The sequence below is a fragment of the Bidens hawaiensis genome, unplaced genomic scaffold (genome assembly GCF_021521415.1).
Source record: "Bidens hawaiensis isolate Kalapana, Puna unplaced genomic scaffold, B.hawaiensis_p1.1 tig00014836_1, whole genome shotgun sequence".
NCBI classification, from domain to species: domain Eukaryota; kingdom Viridiplantae; phylum Streptophyta; class Magnoliopsida; order Asterales; family Asteraceae; genus Bidens; species Bidens hawaiensis.
The window spans coordinates 214,458-233,475 of record NW_027492312.1 but is presented as its reverse complement, the minus strand read 5'-3'; the positions used below and the strand labels follow the sequence as shown (position 1 = coordinate 233,475).

The following is a 19,018-nucleotide window of genomic DNA, read 5'->3' as shown; positions in this document are numbered from 1 at the left end:
TTTGTGTGCCTATATAAAGGTCACGCTAATATATATATATATACATATAAGGTGGTGGCTCATTCACCGAACATCTTTTAATTAAGTCTCTGTCCCCCAGGCTAATTAACCAAATAAATGAAAAGAAATGAAACTAATTACTCCATTATTTTTTAAATAAAGTGATTTTAAACCTTTGTCTCTGATAATAAATATTCCTTTTTACATTCACACACTACTCTACTATATTCATTAAGTTTGAAGTTTGACTATAATCACAACAAGAGTTAATTCAATTTAATTAAATCATTAATTATTTCTCAAGCATTGAAAACTACTCTAATCATTCATTAATTACTCAAACATTAAAACTAGGGGTGTCAATTCTTGACACGACCCGAAACCCAACCCGAACCCGACACGAAAAAACAGGTTTTGGGTCGGCTAACACGACCCGTTTAAAAAACGGGTCGGGTTCGGGTTGACCTATATAAAAACGGGTTGACCCATTAACCCATTTAATTTTAGATATTTTAAAATTAATTTATATTTCCTTTTTAGTATTAAAATGTGTTGAAGAATTTAATTATTTTTCATTTACCATATTTACCTTTATAAGTATTCTCTTAAATTCTATTTTTCGTGAAGACACTTTTAAGTTCTCAACCAAAATTTCATTACCAAAGACGCATTTCTTCTATCAATTCACCAATATGCATGAATATATCGTCAAGTCCATCTATATCTAAATCGACTCATGCTTAAATTTCATTTGAATTTTGCAATATATGGTTTTGATTTTATTATAATTTGTATGTCTGATTATATAAATTAACTTGTTTAAAATGGGTTAAACGGGTCGTGTTCGGGTCGACCCGAATTTATGTGTGTGCGGGTTAGGGTTGACATATTTGACACGAATAATAATATCAGCCGGGTCCGGGTTGCACATTTCAACCCGTCAACCTGCCAACCCGCAACCCGTTAACACGCCAACCCGACACGTTTGACACCCCTAATTAAAACCCCCTATCTTTTTTCAGTATTATTTCGTCATTAGTTTATGTGAATTTATTTTCAGAATGTGTATAAAGAATAAGATTTTATTAGTAATTTTGTAAAAAACATGGTTCTGTTAAATTATAAAATTACATTTATAGAATAACGTCTGGGTTTAGTAATAAAGAGAGTTAATATCGCCGTTAGTGTCTGTGATTTTTAACGCTCGTTAGCGTAATACCTAAGCGTGTGCAAAAAACAAAGCATGGTGCCTAAACCTGTTACTTTTTAAAAGCCTACACTAACGACTTAATTAACTCTAAAAAACTGATGGGATTCTATCATGCGAATAAATAAGCAGAAATTTAAACACACTAACATACATAATTATTTTAAAAAAAAATTGTATAAAATTTAATGATCGGGTCATAGTTTAATTAAAGAAGTTTTTAATGCTTAGATAATAATTAATGAATAAGAGAGAAATTTTCAGGTCGTGCTGGACAAGAGAGCTCATTACTGACAGGAAAATCTGGACACGGTTACAATCATGGAGCCTCGTGACTGCTAAAGCAGCACAGAAGTATGATTGTTATGAATTATTGGTATTTGGTTAATTTTGTAGTTCGCTAACCATTGATTTGTTTTCTTTAGCATAAGCTTTCATTTGTGTATCATATGTGTAAGCTTTCATTTGTGTATCCGACTTCAAACCCATTAAATGCATGTTTATATTCTACGTAAATTACATTCTTCATATCAAAGGTGAATCTTAGTCTCGTATCAATGTTTGCTTGCGTATTATAAACTTTATTCACATGATACATATTTGTCGGGGGTTATATTAAGGACATGTGTAATGGACGGGCTACATTGGCACAATTTTTGACACGTGGCGATACGTCAGCAAGGAGGAACTTTCATTAAGGGGTAAGTGGTTTGTAGCCCAAAATCGCCCAATAATTATATAAATTTACTATCTTTTCAAGTTAAACGGCGACAAATACAAGGCCCCCCTGCCGGGGACATCGGCATAAAATCAAGGGGGGCGGTGTTCACGGCGATGTTGGGGGCGATTTTTGCCCAAAATATGTATAAAATTGTCCTTTGAATTAGGATACATCGAAGCACTATATACTGTCATTCAGTGACGTCAATGGGTAATCGTCTTGTTGTGTTGGTCGATACAAACAGATAAAGTTTGTAAACATAGTGCAGTTGTATAGGGCCAAGCAAGAGCTTAGGCTCACACTTAATTAAAGCCTTCAAATTATGTATTGGTCTAGTTGTAAACTTGGTTGTTACTAAGCTATAGGCCACGAGTTCGAGACATGTAATAAGTGTTTTTTTTTATTTAATTTAGATTCACATTTGTCATGAAATGGCTAAAAAATCTCATTTCGGTTTACGCCTCCAAAATCGTTGAGCCGGCCCTATTGTATTACATCTCCCAATGATAATTTTTCATCAATACTATATATTGCATTGATGGGTTGGGGGAACTGCTAAACAGTACACAACATAAAACTTTCATCAAAACAATAATGGTTGTAAATACACCATCATATATGTTAAACTATCTTTCTAAGCCAACACTAACAATGTTTTATTGTACATGCTAAATTCTAACGGAGTAACGGACACCTTATAGCAACAGTGTGTGTTATGGTGGCTGGAAGATGAAAGAGAAGAGAGGGGGGGGGGGGGGGGCGGTTGGACACGATATTGGTGCTACGAAAATGGTGTGCATGTCATTTTTTCAATTTAAGAGAAATTAATGGAAATCGATACGAACCAATGATACTAGTTTAAAAGCAGTGACTTAGAATACCAGCTAAACTCCAACCATTTTTTTGTATTTCTTTATCATAACAAGTTAAACCTTATAGTTTGTGAACTACTTAAGACCGGCTCGTCAAAACCTTCTCAGGGCATAAACCTGACACGTGTGCTTAATTATTCTGATTCACACTCAAGTAAACTTTGGAAACTATCCTACTCCTAAATACTCCTATAAACCACATATACATGAGTCTTGCAAGATTTGAACCCTCCCCTTGCAGGTATGAGCTCGACACCCACATTTTTTTTATCAAAACTGCATGCACGGGACATACTATTAGTATCCCAAAACAATCACACCTTCATTTGGTACACCAAAGAGAATGAAGATGATCAATACTTTAGACCAAGAATATATGAGGTTGGGATCTGGGTCAAAACATGTCAGGATGAAAAAGTCGGTTGGATTGGGTTGGCTTTACCTTAGAGCTGTTCACAAGCCAAGTCAAGCCTGAGCCTGAGCCCGAGCCCGAGCCATGGTCACCTCGAGCTCGACTCAAACTCGAAAGCTTAATTGGGCTAAAACTGTAAGTTCAAGCTCGGCTCGGTTTTACTCCGCTCAGCTCAATTTGGCTCAAATACGTAAACATAATTTAATCAAAAGGCCAAATATTGAAATATGTAAGTTAATTTAACCAAAGGGCTAAATGTGAAAGTCACAATTTATTTACTTTAGGAACACCACCTTGGCTTTTATAGATAAATGCTTCTCACTACTTTACTTTTCCCACTAATGTGGGATGACAGCATTGTTGAAATTTTTTGTTCTTAAACTCTGGATGAACTTGAGAGTTAAGAACAAGTAATGCGTGGCTTAGTTTTTTAAAACTTGCAATCACATTAATACTGTATAAGAATAAAGACAAATGACTGAATGCTACTCGTTTCATTTGGATTTATCTCTAGGACCCCTGCTTTCAAGTCTTAATTTTTAAAATTAAACTTGGTTGATGCATAAGCAGACATGCAAATAAAACATCTGCAAGATCTAAATGGACATGGTTTAACCATTTAGAACTCATCTGCACAAACAATTTACATGGCTGCACGTGACCCAAGTACCGTTATGTGTGGAAAAAAAACAAAGGCATAACTGCCTACAATTATCTAATTTTCAAATGAAAACCTTGTTAACATCTAAAGATTTCAAACTAAAACCATTTGGGAACAGATCTATACAGATTATAGAATTCGCATATACTAGAACACAAAAAAAAGAAAATCAAACTCATATTCATATTTTTCAAGCATAAATATGTGTATATAAAATAAACTGAAGATAAAATAACAGGAGCCAATCGAGCAAGCTCAAGCAGAGTCAGGACTAGCTCGGGTTCGCCTTGTTTATAACCAAGTCAAACTCGAGCGAGCTTTAACAAAGGCTATTTAAACAGCCCTAGTTTACTTATTATTTTCTATTTTAAAACTATTTTTCTAAAATACATGATTCAGGGGACTGTAAGCATCATCTTTTTAGCTAAAATGTTCTATTTCTATTTGGCCCGTTGGGGATAAACTTCATCCCGGTTAACCCATTATCAAGAAAGCGGGCAGAAATTTACATCCTAAATCCTAATCCTACTGCATATCATATAGGTATATAGCTTCAACAAAAACTGCAATCCTGAAAAAAAAAGTGCACGCTGTATCTGATAAGTACCTAGATATATGCAAATTGATTACATGGAAAAAGCAATACCTGGTATAGTATAACCTTTGCCATCAGTTACTTGGTAAGAATTAAGGTCACCAATAGTCTAGCATCATCCATTTCAAGTTGACTTGCAAAACCCAATGCGGCATCATATACATCTAGGATCTTCAAATAATTCTAATCCCAGTATGATAACAAAAAGATAAAACTCCTGTATACAAAGACAATACGCAATAACATGATAGATAACAAATTTTGCAATAACATGAATCAATCATACAAGACATCCACGCAAGTAAGTTAGTACATGGTTAATAAAAGCCGATGTTGTCAAAAGCCCTTCGGGCACACGCCTAGTCCCTAAGGTGAGGCCGCCATCCAGGCGATCCAGTGAACTTTGGGCAAGATTCTGACCAGCTGGTCACATTTCTGTGAGATTTCGGCCAAATCCTAAAAGGTTTCAACAAAATTCCGCAACTTTCGGGCAAATTTGTCTGAAACATTAAAAAAGGCCAGAAACAAGCCTAAACTAGCCCTAAACAAGCCAAAAGCATGTTTAAAACCCCTAAACTGATATGTTTATGCTATGATCCTTGTTTATCTCTATCCCGCGCTTTTAAGCGCCTGCGCCTACACCCAAGGCTCACTCTTAACGCTTTGAGTGCGCCTTGCGCCTTTGACAACTACGCTTAAAAGAACAGAGAGAATACATTATCAAAAAGTAAGCCAGAATCCAAAACATAACAACCTTCCCCAAATCCAAAAACAACTGATACCATCTAAATCAAAACACCCAATTCAACAAACAATCAACATTATTATTATTATTCCACTTTTAATAATAATAATAATAATAATTCAACATTTAACAAACACCATTCGAACCACTCTGAAGAACCTTCTGCAGCTTATCTTTCTCCAAGCGTGTCTTGAAACTAAACAACACTTCAAACTGAGACCCAAATATCCTCTGCCGTTTCAACCAAAAGAACTTATTACGCAGCTCATTCCTCTTGGCTTCCATCACCAGCATCTGCTTATTAATCTTCATATGAAACTGCTCTCGTGCTTTCTTATGCACGTGAGGCGACTTCAACACGGTGAATAAGGACCGTCGTGAAGGTAATCCGATTGTACGCGTGGTAGGTGGAAGCTCAGGGTGAAGACTTTTGCTGTTTGGATCGAAGGATTTTATCATTATTTGGATTTTGGTGTAGTCGGATTTGGATCGTTTGGTTTCGTGACGGAGGATGGCGTTGCCGGAAACGGATTTGAAGAATAGGTTTCTGAAAGGTGACGTCATGGCGGTTTACAGCGGTGGAAATTAAAAACGAGCCCTTAAACTTCTTAAGAGTTTCATAAACAGTCACGATGCTATTTTTCAAATGTAACTAAAACAATAGAACCGAGAGATTGCAATGTAATGAGATTGAGATACCCCTTTTATTAGGCTACTAACTTTTGAACCCGTGTAATTATACGTAATTTGGTATATAATCATACGTAATTTAGGGATTTTGTTTTGAATTTATAGATTAATTAATATTATCACACACACTTCAAATGTTATATATTTAAATTTTACATTTTTTTATGATTGAAATAATGTTTTGAGATAACGTGAAATCAATTATTGGTACCTAAATATATTAAAGATGTTTGTACATTCAATATGAATGTAATTTAAATAGTGTTTTATAAATTGTTGCCCCTATAGTATAATGGGGTGAAGCTTGGGCTTAGGGCCACCCAAAAAATTAGGGCCACATTTTACTAAATATTTATGATATAAATATCCAATTAAACCGTTGGGATCTTGCAAAATTAAAGAAAACACCGTAGAGAATGAAAAAAAATAGTGTCGTTATTTTAGCAAATCAAAGCATCAATACAAATTAGAATGGTAGCAGACTCATGAATCTTAATGATTAAATAAACTAATTGATTAGCGAAAGGCATCAGGATATGTTTATTTGTATTTTTTTACTTTAATATTTTTGTTTCTGAACATATATATAATGTTATCTTGATTATAGTTTTGCATGTCTTGGTGTAGCTACATAAACTAAACACACTAATGTTAGCCATCCTTTACTCTACCTATTTTTCTTCTTGATCCAATGCAAAACAACTTTTTTACAAACATATTAAGATTGTGTTTACATTGAAACAGGCGGGCGACAACTTATATTATTATTATTGAAAAGACCCCAAATTTATCATTCGCTTTAGGCCTCCAAAAAGCTTGGGTCGGCCCTGGTTTTATAAATTATAAGATTATAACGAAATTTGAAGTACACACATAACTGAATATTTGTTCTAAACAAATGTCACTAATAACTATACGATAATGGTTCGTAAATCATTATTTAACTAATTTAATAACTCACTATTTGATTTTAAAATTATTATAGATATTCAATTGTTTATATGTTTCTTTTTTAAATTATGGTCAAACTTTCTATATATAATAGTAAAATTACATGTAATGAGTTTGTAAAAGTTATTATGATTTAAATAACATTAAATACATTTTTTATGGGTTACAACTAATGAGCCATACCAATTAAACCCATGACCCATGGATATCATGAATTAAGGAGAATGGAGATTAGAAAATAGAAAGGAAATTAAAGTTAATATTGAATGTGGTTATGACACATCATCATCATTATTTTTATTTATTAGTATAGGCAGATACCCATTGGTAATCCAAGATTGCAAACCCACAACTTTTTTGGAAAAAAAAAGAAAAATGGCCTTAATTCACCGATCGGTTCGGTGGCTCAAACGAGATTGCAATCTCAAATTTGGCCAACTTGTGACCACATGTCACAATATGAGTGGATGTAATTTTATTTTCTTTTTTCTATTTTATTCTCACTAATTAATTATATATATATTTTAATTTTTTTATAACTTATTATATGTAACTTTTAAGAAATATAAAAAACACAGACTTAGTTTTTTTATTAACATTACGGTAAAAATTTCGTTAGAATTGGAGTTCGTTTAAAAAATCGTATTTTTTGAATAAAATCAAAATTCTATCCATTATTGAGTTATCTTATCTGAAGCATTAGTTTAGAAAGATTTTATGGATTGTAACATTAATATTCATTATTGAATTATCCTATCTGGCGTTGATGAATAAGTATATAGTTTTGTATCATTAATATGTGTAATTTTGTATTTTAGTATATGCGAATTCTATAATTTGTAACTTATAGAATTACTTAATTATATTTATATAGTTAATCAAAACTAATTATAAATTGAATTTATTTAATAAAAAAAAGATGAGATTGGGTTGTTAATGGGAGTAAAAGATTGGAGTGGGTTAAATTTTATTAATTAAAGAGAGAGAAATTAATTTTATAATATGAGATTGAGATTGTGAGATTGTTGATGGGGATAGTCTTAGGCCAGCCAGTGCCGACCTGAGGCTAGAGGTGCATATATCGGGTTTTTCTAATATCCGATTCTACGTTTAGAACCGGGTATGAGTATAACAGGGTTTTGGTAATACCTGGGTCATGTTTGGGTTGATCGGGTATTGTCTCTAAAAATCATATATGTACCGAGTTAGGGTCGAGTATAGAACCTGGTATTTGAATACCTTGTTTCTGGCTATTTAAAAAACCCCATATTCAGGTTTTTTTCGAGTATTTTTCTGATATATATAGGGTTTTTGATTGGGGCTGCACTTTTTTTGGGTATTTTTGTCGTATTTTTCGGATAATTTCTGGTATAGATCGCGTATTTGAAATACCCGATCTCGGGTATTGGAAAAACCTGGTTTGGGTATGGAACCAGTTTCAGTTTTGGGTATTACCGGGTACAAATCAGGTACGGGTTTTGGTTCTGAAATGCATACCCTATTTGTACCATACGGGTAGGGTCGGGTTGTAAAAACCCGGGTATAAAAAATTCGGTTCTCGGTATTTTCCGGGTCCGGTTCCAGGTTTGGGTTTTTTGTGCACCTCTATTAGAGCCCGAGCTCGACTAATTTAACTTACAGAGAGCTTGACAACAGGCTTGGACCCATTTACTTAACAAGCTTATCTTTAAGCTTGGTGTCACACCCCCATCTAGGGCCTAGGCGTGTGACTCGATAGTTGGTACCACATTTGTAAATAAATCAGAGTTACGATTTGTTAGCGGAAGACTTTATAAAATATAAGGATTAAAGTTGTAAAATATTTACAATACAAGAGATGGAAACAAGTTCCATTTGTGTTTACTTGTTTTAAGTTTACAAAACCACCATTTAGCTATATTAACATTTGACAAAAATTATCCGAGCCATCGGATTCTTGAGTCTTCGTCCTTTAGCTCTAATCTTGGTTACCTGCAAAAATGTTATAAAAATACGTCAGCAACGAATGCTGGTGAATATGCTGACGCGAAAATATTTTCTTTTACTTTGCTACCCCTCGAGGGTTACGCGTGCCTCGGCCCATCTTGGCTTAGGAATAACAAAGTTAAAACAATATCATTATAAACTCGAGTCTCTACCTAGGTCACCCCAGCAAGACACCGCAGCGTCCCGACGTACTTAGATACCATAAATATACACAAGGTCATTCTCACTCGAACATACTTTGGTTCGGTCCATCGTGGCTGGAGATCGTGACCAAGCGTGGTGCGATGTGCCCACCGCATTTTACCACATATGTAAGGATCCAGACAAACGTATACTACAGCCTGAGGGCTAGGCTTTTACTCTTATTAATAATGCTTTTAGAGACACTTAGTCTCATGTAAAGTTTTACACATAACACGTTTATTTATTTGAAAACAAGTTTGTAAAAGTGGGGCGTATTCACCTTTGATCGGGACCGGTTTCCAACACCGTCCTTGCGTAATCTTTCTTGCTATCTCGCACCTATAGTACGAGTATAACTTTTATTAGTTGGATATACAATCCGGCTTAAGACCTTTAGATTTATTACCTCGATGAACCTTTAGTTCATTTATTTTACTTTAAAACCTTTAGTTTTAAAAACAATATTTATAAACCTTTAGTTTATTATAAAACCCGACGTTTCTTCTTTTATAAGAAACGTATTCTTTTTCTTTTATCATATAAGAATATCCTTATTACTTATATAATAATCATAACAAAGAATTATATATAATTCACACACATATATATATATATACTTTCATATTTCTTTCATTATTGCTTTTCGTTTTATAAACATCGAGTATAATTCTGACTTAGGGCATTAAGCCTTTATAATATTTTATTATTATTTTACTCGGGTAGTAAGCCTTACCTTTCCTCGGCTTAATACTTCCTAGATACTCGAGCAGCACTTCTACGCCGCTTAGCCTTTTCAACACTTGTCTTGATCGCCACTTCACTTTGGCACGCAAATCGAGACACCAAATCTTCTCGGCACGCACTTCGAGGTGATCGCCGGGTTGTAAAAACGTCACCACCTTCTTGCTCGGAATGTCGTCGGGGAGTGGTATGAATATCGAGGTATGGCACATTTATCGAGGAATCGGGGCATAGTTTTCGAGGTGGATCGTTGGCACAAATTTCGAGGTGTAGTGAGAGAGTAGAGAGATGATTGTAAGCTGTGTTTTGGTGTGGGTTATGAAGACCCCGGACCTGCTATTTATAGGCAAAATTTTGGATCCTATCGCGATACGCGATAGGCTCCTAGTCACCCATCGCGTAGCGCGATGTAGCTACGCACAGTCACAACGTAGGTCTGCCACGTGTTGCTACGTGGCAGACGGTGTGCCACGTGTTAACACGTGGCGGACGATGTGCCACGTGTTGCCACGTGTTGCCACGTGTTGGGACACGTGGCGAGAGGTGTGCCACGTGTGGACGCGTGGCAGTCTTGTGCCAGAGGTGTCGGGACACGTCATCGCGATACGCAATGACGTAGGTTCAACCAGCGATCGCGTATCGCTGTTGACCCTTCCAGAAGGTTTGACCAAGCCCCTTCGCGATACGCGATGGCTTGTCCCTATCGCGTAGCGCGATAGGACGAGAAACAGATTTTTCATTTTTAACTTTGGAGTTTGAATATGGCAGAATTAGTCCTTTAACTTTGAAGAGTTGTCATTTTTGGCCCAAAATTCCCGTGATGTTACACTTGGCCTATGCTCAGCTCAATTCGAGCTCTTTTATGAGTCTGTCTCAAGTAGCTCGCAAACAGCTTAACTCGTTTACCCTTACATTTTATCATGCTTTATATTTTATTTTTGTGTAAATCTACTTTTACAAGTATACACGCAAATCTGTTATATGTTACCTATTAAAAAACACACTTATAGATTCATGTTAATCGGACAGCCTCAATAAAATATAATATCGTAACAAATAATTAAAGAAGAAAACATAATGTGTAAAGTAACTGGTTATAAATTTATAGTACAAGCCTTTTAAAACAAATTTATAGTACAAACAAAAATAAGTTCATATATCATGAGGAAGAGATCATATCATTGTATGGTGTTCTTTGAGCACCTTCGTCAATTGTTTTAACTCCCCAATTAGTCGTCCTTGCATCTTTTTTCGGTCAAAAATTAACAACTAACTTTTGATCAAATTAGTGCGTGAGGCTAGGTGCTAAATGGTAAAAAGATCGGACACAAAGATATGATCACGAGGGAAAAAAACCCTTGATTATAATAGTCTTCGTTTCGGTCAAGAGTTTACAACTTAATCCTTAGTCGAATTTGCTTCGGTTAAGGATTATGAACGTAACTTTTGGTCGAATTAACGCTTGATTATTATGATCGCCGGCACAAAAAACCCCCGGACGGTGAAAACTATCACGGTCAAGTTTATTAATATCGAAAACAAGTGGTTACAAGGGTTGGAGCTGATTGAATATCGAAAGCTAAGTGTTACAATGATTGCTAGTAGCTAAGTCGTGAAAGAGTGTGTGTCTCCTATCAATATTATCAGCTCAATTTATAATAGAAAATTACAACTTTTATTCCGATTATTCCGGAAACCCTAGACTACTTCTTCAACGAGCCGTTAGTATCCACGTTGTTAGTTGACGAAGTCCAAGCTATATTCCGTTGCAATCCACGTTCTTATAAACATATTTAACACGTGCTCTTATCTGCAAAACAGTTAGATAATATAGGACAATTGAGTTAGTCAACGCACCTTCCTCAGAATAACCGCTTGAGTCAATATCTCTAAGTTAAGCTCAATTCCGAGGATAAAAATCCACACCCAACAATCTTGTTGAGGTTTTTTTTAAGTCTTTTTGGGTGCACAAAAACGCCCAAGACAAATTTTATTTGCCAGACGAAACCATAAAGATGAAGAGTTAAAAGTTTTTTTTTTCTTTTAAAAAAGGACATGAAGATAACTTTTTTTAAAGGACATGAACGGAGAACCAAAATACAGTAGAAGCTATTTGTAGAATGGAGGTGCTTTATAAATTATAAGCAATAGATACTTCACATTTCACAACCTATTAATAAATTTAAAAAACAGAGTACTTTTCTAAAAAAAATTAATTTAGAAAATTGTGTGAAAAATACAAATTAGATAACTTTCGGTTGATATAAATTGGATGTGGCTCAATGGTAGAGTACTCACTTTACAAGTGAGAGGTAGGGGGTTCAAACCCCATTATCACCAATTTATATTGGAGATATGAGGGATGACCCTGGTTTGCTAGGGTTCGAGTCCTGATCTCACCCGGTTTTACCGGCTCCTCGCTGCCGTGCCATTTGGCGGGCGTGGGGGTCGGGTTTTATCTGGTGAATCCGCCTCTTTCTCGTTGATCAGTTCGCCTCCGCTCTATTGAAAGGTCTCTATTCCTACGGCGGTTTTTTGTCAATGAACCCTCAATAGGTGGACCGCTAGGGGCTCCGTCCGTCCGGACTAGTGGCCGGCTCAGGCTACCTTTAGCCAATGGGGGCCGCGACGAAGTACCCGGCGTTACTTAGTTGTTCGTTCAAAAAAAAAAGATAACTTACGGTGGATCTTATACATTTAACTAGCTTTTTATATATTGATCCGTTACGGATATAATAACATCACTAAATTAAAATTAACAACTAAACCACACCCAAAGTGATACCAAACACACGCATATATACACACAAAAGCGCACATCTGTAGACATGTAATAACAAAATAAATTCAGGATACATAGCAAAAATTCAATAATTTAATAGTAGTTTTATAAGTTAATTTGATGATTTACCTATTGTTACGATTTACGAACCGCGTTCGTTAATCAAATAGCCTAAAGAAAATAGAAAGAATCCATATTAGAAATTTAGATAGAACACATACTTGATTTTTCAACAGAAAAGTATGAAAACTACTAAATAGTTAGACCCACTGCTCAATAACTATCACCACTACTCCACTAAATAATACAAATATATAAATACAAGATAGTAAACATGACATGCATGGACGTAAATTAAGGCACATAGCACCTACTGAATGAGCCTGAAAACAAATACCGGAGAATGAAAGTCTATGAAGTTCTTTTGAGGTTCCAGTGGTTGTAGGTATATGTTTTCTCTCGGTTCTTCTCTCACTCCACTTTGTGTGGCATACTCCATTGCCATCTCATAATCCACCTGTAACCAACAAACAACATAAATAAACATAATTCATCCAATCGCGTGTAAAACAAAAGAACGCTAACCTGCTCAACATGTTGAGCGAGTTTTTCACTCAGCATTTCTTTCGTTATTAAACGATTTGAAACCTTCTGAAGTATTTCTGAATCTTCATCCTTGATGTCCATGAGTTTCTTTTTTTTCACATGCAATTGTGATGACTCTTTCAGTATTCCATAGATGGCATTCGTAGCATCATCAATGTACCTAAATCAACAAAGAAAGCAGTTAAATTATTATTATTTATATAAGTGTGGTGTGGCATAAAAGATTAAAAGGTGCTGAGCTTACTTGCTTAAATTTCTTTTCCGCTCTTGCTGCTCACGCGCCTGAATTTTCTTCACTATTTTTGACTTTAGTTGAGCGCAGCACTGTTTAATTGAAGTCTGGAAAGCATAGGTTGCTATGTTAACTAAGGAGAACTTTTACATTTATTGAAAACTAAAAACGAATATCGAAGTGCGCATACCTTCACAGCAGAAGCAATCTCACTTATGTCATCTCCAATATACTCCTTTCCAGTCCCTTTGAACGGGATTTTGGTACTTACGATGCTTACAAAAACGCCAATTTTGTCTTGCGTCTGATTAATTTTGTAAATATTCCAACTGAAAAATAAAAGAAACAAGATGGTTGCTGTTAAAATGTGGTGAGAATAATGTAACCATCCACATGAAAGCAGAAGCATTGAAATGAATAAAAGTCTTACTTGATTCTCTTCATTGCAGTTCTGGTGACAACATCAGCACCTTGCTCAAACAGCAATGGGATTCGATTTGCGAACCGAAAGATATTTAAGCCCTAAAATTTAATACCAACATAGAACAAGGAAATGGTAAGTTTCATTCTTCTAGTTATAAAACAAAGGGCAAACTGCATTAAATAGAAACAAACATTACATGATTCTCAACTTTTAGCAACTAGCCTCGTTTTGATTGATTTTACCCGTAAACTGATGGCGTGGCACCAGTTAATGTCATGCTAGCCACCACATCAAATGCCACAAATGAAAAAAAATCCTTTATTTGAAAATATTTTAAAATTAGAATATTTTAGAAGACTGAAAAAATTATCCATTTTGTTTATACAATTTACAAGTTTAAAAAATGAACCATTTTTATAAAACTATATTTCGAAAACTGATTAATGTCACACCAGATGCCATGTGAGTGTGACATATATGGTATACACTAACATGAGTAAATACGAACAACTTTTGTATATCACGCAATCAGCAAAAGAAATGACATGCTACCAGTTGCACAGGTGCTACAACCGGTAATGGAATGTGACTAGGTTGTTAAGTCAGTAATAAGATGTAAAATAAAAATCAGATTATAGAATCACTCATAAACTGAAAGTTGCAAATGAGATCTTTAGGCGAAAAGAAATAATAAACTTACTTGCTTGACATCCTTCCCTCCCAGACTGACTCCAGCTTCCACAATAAATGGATGTCCTTCAAATACTTGAGCACTACAAGTTGATATTAATCCCAGATGTGTCAATTTCTAATTGAAATTGAACGTTTTATAAACAATATCAGGAATGCATATTACCTTGCAGTATAAGTTGCCACCATGTCTGGGTGAAGTTCCTTTATAATACCCAAGCGAAGGTTGTACTCCCCTGCAGGACTAAGGCACTATAAAGGAGCAATGTTATTTATGAATACCAAATTCAGTCAGAATATTAGGCGTTCAAAAAAAATTTAATAATAATAAATAAAAATTCAGTCAGAATATAATAACAGTAAGCTAGCATAAGTTTTTTATGTTCATTAGCTCAATTTCAAAGGAAGAAACTAAAATAAACAACAAATAGCATCTTACATCACCACTAGGATCATCAAACTTGGCTTGACGAAATAATTGATGGATGCGAACAATTTGCTGTGGAGTCAGTGACTTGACTAGTGTTTTGGGGGTGAAATCGGGGCCCATTTCTCCTGTAATGTGATAAAAGTGAAAAAAAATGGAATTAACAATATCAGCTAAAACTAAAATCAAAACATAAAATTAGCATATGCATATCCAAGACATGCATTAACCCAAGGTCATGCAACTAGCAAGTTAAACAAAAGGACAGTCATTATCATGTAGTTGACATTAAACCCAAATACCCAGTTTGATGGATGAACAATTTGTAGAACCATCTGCCCTTATGAGAATTTTAATCAACTAACTTGTACAATAAAGCTACTTGAGATGTAAAAGTCCCAGTGAAGTAGTTAAAACCAAGTTGAGTTAAAGGTCATGGTAACATTGAATGACCTTTCTTAATAATAATCAAGCAGAAATGTTGAATGGGCTGCTACTTAGATCTCATTTATGAGATTAAGCTCACACTCAGATTCTTATGTTGTGGCAATCTATTGATTTAATAAAAGCTTTGGCTAATGGCTATGCTTGATTGAGAAGAGTAGCTTTTCAATTGTAAAGCTTGAGCTATAAAGATATGTGGAGAATTAACTAGGGAATTTAAGCCAGATACTTATAACTGCAGTTTGTGTGACATTTTGCGAAGAACCCAAAGCTAAAATTTAAGCTGTGATATAAATGCATGGAGATAAAAGAAATCCTCCAAAGAACTAAACTAAACCATTAAAGATCTTTATGTCAGATAGCAATTTTCTTTTATAAACATAAATTATTATATCTGAAGTGTGAACATGTTTATAGATGAACAGATTACCACATAGCTTATACGCTGCCTAACTGCATAGTTGCATATTATTATAGAAGTGTAGAGTGAATTTTGTACCAATCAATCTTTCAGCATGTGACTTGCCAATGTTAACAAATTCATGCTGAAGAAACTGCAAAAGGTTCTGCTTTGTAGTTTCACCAATTAGACGTTTAATGAGAAGCAAATCCACAGCCGATGGATGGTACTTCGTTTCAAGAGGAACTGCAGGCATTACATCTGTCCTTCTGGCAAACCTTATGCTGACAGTTTTACTTCAAAAGTGCAAAGTAAAAACAGAATTAATTTGCATGATAAGTAACACATTACCACACAACGAAATTAAAAGACAAAAATGTTAAGTTTTCTTTTTCATGTATTTTTATTGATATAGCAAGGAACTGGGCAGTACTCTGCTGTGTCTGATACAAATCGGAACATGAATTGGGCATACGGAGTAATAACAGCCATTTGACGCATATAATGCAATATCTTCGACTGTAAACATGAAAAATAAAAGGTGTTAGTTAAGAGAGAAAGAAAAAATACAGAAGACCATATACATCATCATAATAACATTATAACTTGAATAGAAACACAAATTGATACATACACGATATGTTGTCCAGTTTCCCTCAATTACAACTTGGATTTCAGCTCCATGCCATTGTTCTTTGTCCTCTCTCTTCTCGTGTACATGAACATGAGGAATGTTTCTAATCATGAAAGAAGAACAAAATATTAGAGCACCAGTTCTTGCACTAGAAAGATCTGATTAGTCTTTTATGAGTAATATTTAATGGGCTAGAACAATACCGATGAATATCTATATCCAGCCTGCAAAATGAGGTGTAATTTTGACCCTTCATTGACGAGGATATCTCAATAGGCAGACCAGTACTCATCTTTGACCAAATTAATGCCTGAAAAAACAAACAATGATCCGGCAGTTACTAATTCCATCACAATAGTATTTTCTTTATAAACAGAAACAGAATGTATGCTGCAGAAAATACTCTGAACACGGTTAGAACTTAGAATAGTGTGAGATGATCTATCTTTCTACATCCTAACTGAGTTATCTACTGCCTAGTGCCTAGAAGGAATATATGCCTATATTAACACACACACACACACACAAACACTTATATTAAATATAAAATATGATAATATAGAAAGTAGTACAGACCATTTTTGCACCAAGTCCGAATTTTCCTCGTGTTTGTTTCAGCCCATACTTAGTCCCAGATAAAACTGCATAATCATGTTGAGGGTTATCATGCATAAGCACAATGTATTTAATATGTCAATCAGCATGAAACTAAATAACCAAACCTCGTCCGAACATATTTGGGATATCATCATGGGGCATTCCTCGTCCATTATCCTACAAAACATTTCAAACCATTGGTCATCATCTAAATTCTGAACCAAGCAAAAAATTATGAACCTAAAATCAATTGATAAAAGATTCAGAGCAGAGATATGCAGACCTTACAAGTCACCCTGTAAAATGAGGCCTCGCCTCGACCCTTAATGGCCTTTGCAGCAGCCGGTTCCTTTACTTTCTTCCCAAGGGCCACATTTTTTGCCTGAATTTCTTGAAAACGAGCTTCTTTGGCAAGCCGTTTCTAAAAGTAGCACATAAAACACAGAAAGACAGCACAACACAAGTGAAATTGTCAAATGAAATGAGATTGAGACAGCTTATGATTTTGGATTGATCAAATTTCAAAATTCATCAGCCAATTCATTGCCTGAAAACTTAAACTACAAAAACACAAACCTCACGAGCCTTGTCAGTCTCAAAATCACCATACAGCGCCTCATCAATTCGCTCACGGTCAATAAGACCAATCATGGAATTAAACTTGTTTTTATTAATCTCCTCACTGTCACACCAAAACAATATAAAACATAAAAACCATGATCATATACTTATACATTACAGATTACAAAACCCTAGCCACTTACATAGTTACTTCGACAAACGGAAGCTCAGCAATAGACTCCGCAGAATCAAGTGCATTCTCAACTAGTTCTCTAACAGTAGTGTATAGCGACTTCCCAGGCTAACGTTCATTCAAAACAAACACAAACACAGCAATCCGAACTCAATTTCGATAATAATAATATTACACAAAAATCAGTTGAATTAAACCTAATGAAGCTATGAAACTCACATTATCAAATCCAGCTATATTTTTGTTCTCGGCAAAGAATTCAGCCGGAGACTCTGAAATGATTGACCTAGAACTTAATTAACAGTAAAATGGATATACAGGTTGAACGAGTAAGAGATATAATAGAGAGATACTGACTCTGTTTAAGAGCACTTGCTTTAGGTTTGCTTGGAGTTTTGGATTTGGATTTGGATTTGCCTTTTTTATTATTTTGTATCGGACTTTCTTCGCTGCTGTCTCCGTCGTCCATCTTTCCGGTGAGTCAAAGTCAAAATTATTGGGGGTTTGTTGAGGCGGGAAGTGGTTTCGTGTGTGTGTGAGGGGTTCAGTGCTGACTGGTTAATGGTGCAGTGACTGATAAAAATGGAAAACGGACCACCGCTGGAGTCTGAACTGTGAATGGGGCTTAACGGTTTATAACCCATGGGCCACATGGAAGGAAAACTTGTCTTCATCTTTGGGCTAAAAAGCCCAGGACCTCAATGTCTAAAGCCGAAAGGCCCTTAGGTAAGATTGGTGCGCAAAAAAAACCCAAACTCATAACCGGACCCGAAAAGAAAAACCGGAACCGGTTTTTTTATACCCGGTATTTTAATACCCGAACCCGTACCCGACCCTACCCGTAGGATACGGATAGGGTATGCATTTTAGTACCAAAACTCGTATCCGAACCGGACCCGATTTGTACCCGGTAATGCACGAAAACCTGAACCAGTTCCATACCCGGAACCGGGTTTTTCCAATACCTGAAACCGGGTTTTTCAAATACCAAAAAATAACTGGATTATACCCGAAAAATAACCCTAAAACTAAAAATTTCAATCTATACCCGAAAATATGTTTTTTAAATACTTGGAAATAGGGTATTCAAATACCCGGTTTTAGAATACCCGGTTCTATACCCGACCCGAACCCGATACATAGGGTATGGTTTTTAGAGGCAATACCTGAACCCGAACCCCACCCAGGTATTGCTAATACCCGATTTTCCAATACCCGATCATACCTGAACCCGGTTCCATACCCGAACCAGGGTTTTTTTCCC

General features: G+C 35.4%; 1 protein-coding gene across 1 annotated transcript; it reads right to left on the bottom strand.

Moving 5' to 3' along the window:
- Positions 1-12,755: 12,755 nt before the first annotated feature.
- LOC143547831 (DNA topoisomerase 6 subunit B-like) lies at positions 12,756-18,386 on the bottom strand. Its single transcript, XM_077039151.1, has 19 exons — positions 18,112-18,386; positions 17,974-18,026; positions 17,765-17,862; positions 17,577-17,682; positions 17,284-17,421; positions 17,126-17,177; positions 16,980-17,044; positions 16,607-16,713; positions 16,404-16,506; positions 16,203-16,288; positions 15,869-16,065; positions 14,938-15,053; positions 14,665-14,750; positions 14,509-14,581; positions 13,815-13,906; positions 13,575-13,713; positions 13,397-13,491; positions 13,132-13,312; positions 12,756-13,063 (listed from the first exon to the last, which is right to left on the bottom strand). Exons 1-19 carry the CDS (start codon positions 18,221-18,223, stop codon positions 12,917-12,919), a joined length of 2,046 nt encoding a protein of 681 aa, XP_076895266.1. The 5' UTR covers positions 18,224-18,386; the 3' UTR covers positions 12,756-12,916.
- Between the last annotated feature and the right edge of the window lie 632 nt (positions 18,387-19,018).